This window comes from Poromitra crassiceps (genome assembly GCF_964638095.1).
Source record: "Poromitra crassiceps genome assembly, chromosome: 3".
In the NCBI taxonomy this organism is placed as follows: domain Eukaryota; kingdom Metazoa; phylum Chordata; class Actinopteri; order Beryciformes; family Melamphaidae; genus Poromitra; species Poromitra crassiceps.
Genome location: NC_139625.1, coordinates 26,749,247 through 26,759,930, shown reverse-complemented (window position 1 = coordinate 26,759,930; position 10,684 = coordinate 26,749,247). Strand labels below are relative to the sequence as shown.

Sequence of the window (10,684 nt, the reverse complement as noted above, 5' to 3'; positions counted from 1 at the left end):
CTTGACTGAATGAGGGTACCCAGGGAACTAAAGGGATCTTGAAGCTCTGGGCCACATATACTATAGCTAAGCAGAGAGCTATAAATGGATTACTGGTTGTACTGTTCTGTCATCCCGTCGACTTAAAGAAGTCAAGAAAAGGTGAATTCAAACATCCTTCATATCCCACAATTAGGGACACCTCAGAGGATGTGCTGACACTTAGGGATGTGTGTGGGAATTTGTCCGACTCCAGTTTGCTGCACCTACAGAAAATAAACACACATGTTAACTTGCCCCCCCTTTGTAATTTGAGACATCACAAAATCTCATCTCACTGACACAGCCAGAGCCAACAACTTCTATTTGTGAATCATGCAATAGTTAACACTAGAATGACTTGCCTTTTGTGTTATTCATAATAATAACTATTTTAAATGAAAATACACTTTCAGGAACCAGCAGCATATTTTTCAATATTTTATTTTAAAATTTTCTGAACAGTGCACAAACAAAACACACGAACAGACGTTCACATTTTAAATGCATTAATCTCTCAATTGATATTTATCATGAGAGGTTATAGAGTTTGGAATCTAGCCGTCAAAATGACCGATTAATAAGGCTTATTCCGGTTCTAGTAGTTATGGAATTCTGGCCCTTCAGTGTGTCAGTTTCAAATACCTCTTGGACATAATTTACAACACCATTGGGGAGAGTTGTTTACAACACGCTTATTGCCTTCACAATTCAAGAGCCGCTGGTGTCAGATAGCCAAACGCACTAATGCGAAATATCCATTAGCGTGCCACAAACTAATTAGCTAGCGTTGATCATTATCTATTGTATGTTATGTTCTCTAATGGCATTAGCCTAACGCTAGCCACAGCTGTCATTAAAGTCAAGAGACGGGAGTTCTGTTTTGACTGGAAAGAAGACAAAGGCATGGCAAGCTAAACTAGCAAGTTGCGGCTAGCGCCGCTCGCTACAGTCAGATAATCACCCCATCAACCACCCACTTGCCTGTCTTTCGCCAGTCGGCAGTGAACCAACCGGGAACAAACGTTAGCTTTCTATTGCCATGGTTTGCCTAGCAGGCTAGCTGTAGAGGCGGCTAGCATGCTAACTAGCTGGCTAACCTAAAATGCCTAACGTTACAGTTGTTAAGTTAGGTTATCCGTTGGATGTATATTAGCTAACAAACAATACACAGCTACACAAATGCTATGTGTGACACACGTATCATTTAGCGTAGTTAGCAGAGTTGAAGGGTTTACTTCAGCTCTTACCTTCTGTCTGAGTTGTTTACAAACACTTTCATGACTCCGCACCAACCTGCACACTGGGGTGGGCTAACAAGGATTGGACAATGATGTCATAACATGGCGGATATTGCTGTTCACTTGTTTAGAACGTAATTTAGACACTAAGTGCATAAAACAGCATAAAACCATAAAAGAGAACGAGTGCGCCATGTACGTACTCGCCGTAGCACCACAATCGTGATCTTGTTCAATCAGTTCAATCTCGAGTTGTGTTCAGTTTGACTCAACCTTCTCCACAGAGAGCACGTGGGGTGGGCAGGATTCAGAAGCCGGAAGTACACACCAGCAAGGAGGTGAGAGAAAAATGAGCGCAGTAAGTTAGAAAACCACATTTATGATCATTTTTAACAACACGTAATTAAATATTTGACTATTGTCCTCAATAATACATGTTAATACATGACTTATGTCAGAAATATAAATCAGGTGAATAAAATACGTGTATGGCCTAGACGCCGCTTTGTTTGCTAATATTGTTACCATTGCAATAGCTTCTCTGAATTGATTCGGAGTGTTTACCAGCTAACTTAGCTTAGCTAACATTAATGATTGGGGAAACTCTTTACGCACGGATGCAAAATCTGTGTAAGAATAGGTTGTGTTTGCAATGATAGCAGACCATTTTCCATCAGCTGGCTTTACAGTAAGCTAAGTAACGTTAAAGCTTGAGAGAACGGTCTCAAGATGTCGCTGTGTGATGTAATGTAACAACGTTTTTTTAATAGTAGAAATTGAGGCGTTAGCCTTTTTCACTGCCCCCACCAAATTCACCCATTTTGTGTCTAAAATGCAGGAAGTAACCGGTGCAAGCAGAACATTAACGAGGGCCCTGGCATTGGGTTAGCTAAACGATGGATTGGAAACCCTCATTCATGTTTTGCTTGCACCAGTGTTACTTCCTACCTTTTAGAGACAAAATGGGTCAATTTGGGTGGGAAATGAAATAGTCTGGATTGTGTGTATGATCATATGACCAGACTACCAACCATGAGTGTACAAACTATTTGGAATACTTGCTCAAATTGACTGGCCAACAATCCAGGTGAAAGCTAAGATCGTTTATGGTTTCCACCTGTTTAATCCACTTCAGATGGGTAAAGTTGAAGTGAAGGAGACGGGTTAAATAAGGATTTATGAGCCTCAGTGGTTGTATGAAGAAGGGATCATGCCCAAAAGCACATGCAGCCAATGGCATGCCTGAGACGTGAAAAGGGATCACTGCAGAAGCCAAAAGATGCCAGGATGCTAAAGCGTCTCAGAAAATGATGGCTGACCCCGCCCACCTAGGACATAAACTCTTCTGGGCCCTCCTCCATGGCAGTAGACTGATGTGTGGCAGTACCAGAATAGTCTCACGTTCCGCCATCAGAAAGCCTGTGCCCAAATCTGATTGGCTGGGCTGTAACGCAAGTTACGCCGACAAGGTCCACAAGGTCAATTCATGTCTGTCACGCCTCTTTTTTTGTCTTGGGGGCGGGCGTTAACCACTTTTCAAGAGTTGTCTTCCAGATCCAGACGTAGATGTATATACAGTACTAGAATCTCTTGTCCCAGAAACAGCTTCTACCCAACTGCCATCTACCTCTTCAATGAGACCCGAAAGCTCCACAAATCAGGACTTTGTCACTCCCTCCCCCCAATGCCCCCTGAGCACAACCGGCTCTGCAACGCCTGGGGTCCCCCCATGGACATTATCCCATGGACACTATCCTCCCATTATATATCACTTGAAGGACTTTTACATGGACATTAGCCCACAGACACTATCCTACCCCGCCCCCATTATACGTTGTATAATAACTATTTAAAACATACTCTGATATACTCATCTCTACCACTATCACAATACTGAAGACAGTGTTGTAGTCGTAGTCTGAGTCCTGGACACATTTTCAGGACTCGTGATTCGACTTGGACTTGAGCACCGATGACTCGGATTTGGACTCGAACATTCATGCATTCAGACTTGAAAGTTGGAGACGAGGACTTGAACTTGTTAATTGATAAAGACATTTTTTTTTTTTTTTTTGTAATAGGCCCTAATAATTTGGCATAAGCTATTCATAGCTATATTAATATCATGACATTATAAAATTTTGAGCATGGGCAGACGTGTGGCACCGGCACTGACATGTGGATCCACACTCGTGTTCAGTAACTCTGGACTCGGACTCGACTCAGACTATTTTTTGGTGACTTGGACTTGAACACCGGGGACTCGAGACTCAATTTGGACTCGAGATATAGTGACTTGACTACAACAGAGAGATATAGTGACTTGACTACAACAGAGAGATATAGTGACTTGACTACAACAGAGAGATACTGTATAGTGACTTGACTACAACAGAGATATAGTGACTTGACTACAACAGAGAGATATAGTGACTTGACTACAACAGAGAGATATAGTGACTTGACTACAACAGAGAGATATAGTGACTTGACTACAACAGAGAGATATAGTGACTTGACTACAACAGAGAGATATAGTGACTTGACTACAACAGAGACTGAAGATAAATACTTGACAGCAGTGCTGGTGTGATGGATGGTAAAGTGGAGTCTGTGTGGGTTCAAGTGACAGCAGACAGCAGCTTGTTCCAACATGATCCCAGTGAACTACAGTGTTTTCCAAGTCAACTCAGTCATTGTGCAGATGGAGAACCTCTATCACTGTGAGCGTCAGGCCGTCAGCCAGTTGTTTTAATAGCACATTATATTAACTGTCAATGATAGCACATGGCAGCTTCTAGGCTAGCAGTGAGTAACTCCCGGTGACTGTAACATTGCGGCTGCTCTGTGTTGCAGGGGATGGAGATAGACTGCCAGCCCGAGGACTCGATGGTCTCCTCATTTGATGAAGACTGTGTCGAGCTTGGCGACGTCAAGGACATGAGATTGGAGGCGGAAGCGGTGGTCAATGACGTACTCTTTGCTGTTGCTGAAATGTTTGTGTCGCACAGTCTCAACAGTGCACTGGACGTGGCCTACATAAACGTGGAGACCAGGGAGGGCAATCGCTACTGTCTGGAGCTCACCGAGGCAGGACTGAGGGTAAGACGCACACAGAGGGGTCTTTTTTTTTAGTACATTTGCACCCGTCGCCCTGCAATAATCACTCTTTTCTGCCCTGACAGGTGGTGGGCTATGCTTTTGATCAAGTGGACGAGGATTTGAGCACCCAGTATCATGAGACTGTTTACTCACTTCTGGACATGCTGAGTCCAGGTTACAGAGAAGCCTTTGGGAATGCCTTGCTGCAGCGGCTGGAGAGGCTCAAGCAAAATGGACACTGAAAAAAAAAAAAAGTTGCTACACAAGTTGTATAAGTGAAATAGAGGTTGATGATGTGGTTTTATTTGGATGAGTCAATAATAACCTAGTCTGGTCAAATATTATATCCTCTGCCTGATGTCCACCTGCCTTTCTACCACTGCAGTAATGGCTGAAATATACTTCTGCGTTCGCCTCGACTTGGAGCCTTGCTGGCGGCAGCTGGTCCTATACACTCGAACGTCAGCTTGATGAGGGGTCGCAGGGGAGCCCCCAGCAAAATGAGTAAATTGTGGGATTTCACTACGATTTCAATGACTAGAAGTTAGCCCAAGGAGAGAATGTAGTGCATTTACTTGGTGATATCTTTCACTCTCTCCTGTTATCTCCCCGTCTATATTATATTATACTCGCGCTGTTCGCGTCGAGTCACATTTTCGAGGAGCTGCACGCAGGCTGCACCGGCAGGCTCGCCAACCGCGGCGCAGAAGTATATCAAGGCCTTAAGTGGTGTGTTGCCCTCGTTCCCTTCCGGTTTTCATTTCCCTGTGAGATTTCATGTCAGTTGTTTTAGTTGGATTGCTAGGGATTGGCTGTGTGGGAGCTGCTGCATCATTGTTATATTGACTTTTGTTTTAACTTTGGAAAAATATTCCAGCTTCCCTAATGTTACCAATTTGTGACTACACATTGTTTTATAACACTGCACCTTTTGTACTAATTAAAATGACCTGAGTAAGAAGCAGCCAAGAATCCCTCTGCTCTGCTGATTGCACTAAAGCTGTGACATTAAGACCAATATGCTCTCTCTAACTGCTGATATTAACATGTAGTGATCAGCAGGAGTCTCATTCAAATAGCCAAAGGAGAATAGTTTATTTTGTAGGTGTATTGTCAAACCCACTACTCTATATTCTTTCCACATATCAACTGCCTTAATGACTGACCTTTGGTTAGGAAAAGTACAAAAGCTCATTAACTTATGCTACTCATTTTACTTTATTTTGTACTGAAGGAAGGAGGCAGTAAAAGTATTTGTGGTTTTAATTTCACATCTCTAAGTAGCTCAGACGTCATATAAACCCAGTTGACACTTTTTTCAAAAACCCACTCACTGTCAACTACCGTACTCGTTTTAATACTGTACAGATCTTTGGAGATATGGACAATGAGAAGTTGTTTTGACTTGTTTTTTTCTGTCCCTAGTGTCCCATGCATGCACTGCATCTCAAGCTACCATTAAAATAAATTGATGCAAAAGTAACACGAAGCTGTCAATAGGCTACATGCACAACTTCTTTACTTCCTGAAATTAGTACAGCTTCTTTATTTCCTGTCATCACTATTGGATGAATTGATTAATCAGGTGTGCCTGATCATTGTTGTGACTGCAGCACACCTGACATTAATCAGTTCATCCAATAGTGATGACAGGAAATAAAGAAGCTGTACTAATAGACCCTTCTCACGGGGGCCATTTTGTGTCGAAGAGGCAGGATAAACACAGGTGCAAGCAAAACACTAATGAGGGTTTCCAACTTCCAATCATGGAAGAAGGAAACCCTCATTAGTGTTGTGCTTGCACCTGTGTTTATCCTGCCTCTTCGACACAAAATGGCCCCCGTGAGAAGGGTCTATTTCAGGAAGTAGTGGAGTTGTGCATGTAGCCCATTGTTAGCCTGGGTAAGTCAATTGTAGAGGTTCTGCTTTTTTCCAGTTGTGACCCAGGCTTTAAACTTTTGGCTCATTGGCAGAAAGCACAGAATTCAATGCAGACTCCTAAAGCTGCTTAAAGACGGAGTTTGGTTTATTGCACATGTGACCTGCTCATGAATTGACTTCCGTGGTCAACTCTCAACTCTCTCAACATGTTCATTTATATCGTTATTCCTTGCTGCTGGCCTTTGCTCAGACCAATAAATTCTCATTACACCTGTCTCTGTCTGCTCACTGCACTGAATCAAGTTACTGTATTTTCAAATGTGTGATGGACAAGTACACATAAGTGGTAGCCAAGTGCTCAAGTAGTTTTTTTAATAATTTTTCTAATGACAAATGGTGAATAGTTTGGATGTTATAGATCTTTATTAGAATTAACTACCGTATTCAAATTCATTTACAAAATCAAATTCCTTGTGTTGTGGTAGTACCATTCTGTAAGAAGTGTTACAAAATTTTTAATGAAGAAAAGGTACAGTACGTCCCAAATACCTTTTCTGACTACACAGCAGCAAGTAAGACAAGACAGAAAAGTGCATTGCAGTGGAATGTAGTTCACAAGTCAGGGTCTTTCACACAATCATCCTCATTTTACATCCACAACTCTTCATTATCATAATTCTACATCCACACCTCTTCTAAATCATCGACTGTTGTGCAGATTGCACTGAGTAAAAAAGTAAGCCCTTTATTTTATTTGTATGTATTCCCTCAGCTGCAGAATTCTAGGTTGCACAGCAATTGAAAGTCTTGTCAACAAGTGGAAAAAGCAACACCTTAAAACCAAATTTGATGAATTAATAAAATGTGGGATCTTCATAGAGTCCTTTTAACATTCCCAATATTCTTTAGGCCTCTTCTGAAATTGTAATCCCTTTAAAAAAAACAAAGAAACAAACATTGTGTAGAAGGTAACGTTGAGAAATTAGCTCACAATCTGGACTGGGAACTTAATGCAGAACAGGTCTTTGCTGGTGTCGTCTCTCAGTTCCCACTCCACAACCAGCTTTATCTACAAATAAAATGAACATGGGTCAGTTAAATATAAATGCATGCATTGCTTTACAAGAGTCAGAGGAAGCGAAAGAAGGCAAAAAGGGGAAAGGAAACATAAAGTCACCCCTTCCAAAGATGATGTAGCCTATAGGACAAATTAGCATGTCAGTCAGCCCAGGGTAACTACAGGTTTCAGAAAGCCAACTTTACATATTTTTTTAGAGGCTAATTTAACAACCAAAAGATGGCGAAACACCCTGTTGCAGATTGAATATACAGGTAATGAATGTTGTAAAGCCATAAATGGGCAGAACGACTCTTGAAAACAAATGATTTTGGGACATGACGACAAAGGTTACACCAAAGTGAAATGCTACTTATAAAGTATTTTCCGTGATATCCCCCGTGCATTACTTACAGCAGGATACTCAGTCTTCACAGGGAGTTGATTCACATAGTGGTAGCTCTTCTGTTTCTGGATGGGACACTCGATTCCAGACTTGCAGCCGTCTTCGATGGGGATGGGGAAGGGAATGGGCACTCCGGCGATGACTCCGTGCACCACGGCTTTGCTCGTCTTGCTCTCCACAGCTGTAACAGACACAGAGGACCAAAGGTTACAATCTGCTTCAGAAATACATTATTTGTTGCTGGGATAAATAATGAGAAAGCCAACTCACTGCTGCTGAATGTCACATTGACACCGTAGGACTGTCCTTTGCGTAGCTGGCAGGGTTGATGAGGACACGGGGTAATGTCAACCACTGATACTTTGCCAACAGCTGAGCCTGGTGAGCAAAATGGGAGAAGGCCATCATTTAAAGCCATGTTTTTTTTTTATATATTTTATTTTCATTTTTTATAGAACAATATACGAACAAGACAAACAAGCCCAGACACAGGGAAAGAAAGGGAAAAAAAATAGACATACTGTACATCATTAACATTACAACATGGTGCTACCAGCCGCATAAGGTGCTTACTGTATCCGTTTGTAAGAGAGCGCTCAATTCCTAGGCTCGCCCGCCCTGCAGCTCGGCTGCTGCGTAGCCTCACCTGCTCTATTGGCTTGCACAGCGCACAATTGCCAACTTTGCATCACTGATGACATCACTCACTGATGATGTCACAATGCCTATGACATCAGGCATGTCATAAGATGATTTTGGTCAATAATGATGTCACTGATGACATCCCTGATGATGTCATAGACATTGTGACATCATCAGTGGGACAAAAATGGAAACAAACAGTGCCCACTTGCTCCCTTTTATATAATTCCTAGGGTGGGCTAATTCCTAGTCACCCACCCTGCAGCTCGACCGCTGTGCGGGCTCACTTGCTCTCATGACATTACTGATGTCGAGCCATCCGTCACACCCAACCTCAGTCACTTGTCATTCTTAACCTCATCAAAGTAGGCCAAAAACGGGTCCCAGATAGTTGAGAACCTTTTAAGAGAGTTGGTTCTCAGAGACATGAGTCTCTCCATCTGTATAACAGAGATAATGTCCGTCAGCCACACCTGAAAAGAAGGTGAAAAGGAGGACTTCCATTCCTTCAGAATGAGTCTTTTGGCGACAGTTGTCCCCAGTGTCAGAGATTGTTGCACAGCTGTAGGGAAGTTCAGAAAGGACTCAGAGCAGCCAAAGATGGTGAGTTCTGCCTCCGGCTGTAGGGTTATTTTATAGGCCTTGGAGTGTTTTGTTGTTGTTTTTAAGTGCAGAGCATAGACTTTATTGATATACTGCTACCACATGATGAGTTGTGATAGTGTATTCCAATTCCAACAGTGAGAGAAACACCACATTACACAAGAGCTCCAATCCACTGCCCCCCCCCCCTCAATAAAACACACCTAGTAGGGATATCTTGTATACTTAGAAAATATTCTTGCCTCATTGACATAGTTTTGTGGCAATTTGGCCTGCATTATGGTAATTATCAGGATTAATCCTTACTTCCAGACGATCCATAAGTAGGGGTGTCACGATACACTCAGTTCACGATACGATACGTATCACGATACTGGGTTCACGATAACGATACGATACGATACGATTTTAACAATATTTTTTTAAACTTGAATAATGACAATATATGACTGGAAAAGTAGTATTTTATTTGAAATGCACAAATACAAAACATGCTGTTGTGGGAAATTGTTATTACAATAACAACTAGAAAAAACATGAGATTGGAGATAAGGCTTATCTTGAAATAGAATGAGTTACACCGTCACTTAGATTTACTTTGAACTAAAAGGTTTCTCAGCAGTATAAATTCTCATTATGCATCTTCAGTTTTTCTTCAAACTCAAACAACAAGACTTTTCTTAGTCTATTTTTTATGCATCTTCAGTTTTTCCTGTCAAGTAAACAGTTTTGCCAGAAACTCAATTGAATGGTTTCTCTCCTGTATAACTTCTCATGTGTCTCTTCAGAGACTTGTTCAACTGAACTACTTTCCACACATTGAACTTCAACAAACAAAGACGTTTCTTAGTCTATTTAAAAAAAAAAAAAAAAAAAAAAAAAGTTTTTTTTTTTTTTTTTTTTTTGCGATATGAGATTTCATCTCAACGATACATATCGTGACGTTTTACTATCGCGAAATTTCGTGGGACGATATATTGTGACACCCCTATCCATAAGTGATCAAAATTTACTAATTTTTAGAGTATCATCTAATATTTGAAAATGTACAGTGAGTGAACTACCAATCACTCAAAATATTTCAACTAAATACTGATACATATGAGGGATTTAATGTGCAAATGAACAGAGGCTAGATACATTTTGTGGAATACTTCAAACTTACCACAGTCGATAAATTTCACTGGATCCGCACAGGTGAAAGCCATCAGGGAGCACAAGACGATGAAACCAGTTCGGCAATCCATGTTCGTGTTTCTGACCTAAAATCACGAAACAGCCATAAAACGTTGGAAACTTTGGAAGATAAAACTTTGGAAACCGACTGAGCTAACGTTAACAGTCAGCCAGTAATCATATGACTTCTTGTTTCTCAAATGCCGAAGCATTGATTGTAAAGTTCAACACAACGCAGAAGAAACATTCCCTGGTTAGCAACAAACACTTATAGAGCTAACCGCCATACTTTCTCAAATCTCCATATTGTGCTAAATTAAAACGAAACAGCCCACAAACAACATTAATGGAATATGAAATTACCTTTGAAAAGCTTCCTCTGAAGTACAGTACAATGATTCACGCTCAGCCCTTCTTATTTCCTCGTATCACGCATGGTATCACGAGACCGCTGTGACGCCCATTTATCAATGGGTGTGTTCGATTCGGCTCCCACTGTCCGATTTTACGACGTCACGTCAACACAGCCCCGCCCGTATGTCGGACAGTGCTGCGTGA

General features: G+C 41.5%; 2 protein-coding genes across 3 annotated transcripts; one reads left to right on the top strand and one right to left on the bottom strand.

Annotated features, from left to right (window-relative positions):
• The first annotated feature begins 1,579 nt into the window (after positions 1-1,579).
• On the top strand, positions 1,580-4,680 carry gskip (gsk3b interacting protein). 2 transcript variants are annotated; one of them, XM_083632457.1, is made up of 3 exons: positions 1,580-1,597; positions 4,116-4,361; positions 4,445-4,680. In XM_083632457.1, the coding sequence occupies exons 2-3, from the start codon at positions 4,119-4,121 to the stop codon at positions 4,601-4,603; spliced, it is 402 nt and encodes a 133-aa protein (XP_083488583.1). In that variant the 5' UTR covers positions 1,580-1,597; positions 4,116-4,118; the 3' UTR covers positions 4,604-4,680. The 2 variants fall into 2 exon arrangements, with proteins under 2 accessions (XP_083488583.1, XP_083488582.1); XM_083632456.1 differs by having other exon boundaries at positions 1,581-1,617.
• Positions 4,681-6,641: 1,961 nt separating this feature from the next.
• Positions 6,642-10,612, bottom strand: LOC310773447 (NPC intracellular cholesterol transporter 2-like). Its single transcript, XM_083633331.1, has 5 exons — positions 10,490-10,612; positions 10,116-10,212; positions 7,976-8,083; positions 7,714-7,886; positions 6,642-7,311 (listed from the first exon to the last, which is right to left on the bottom strand). Exons 2-5 carry the CDS (start codon positions 10,195-10,197, stop codon positions 7,225-7,227), a joined length of 450 nt encoding a protein of 149 aa, XP_083489457.1. The 5' UTR covers positions 10,198-10,212; positions 10,490-10,612; the 3' UTR covers positions 6,642-7,224.
• Positions 10,613-10,684: the final 72 nt, after the last annotated feature.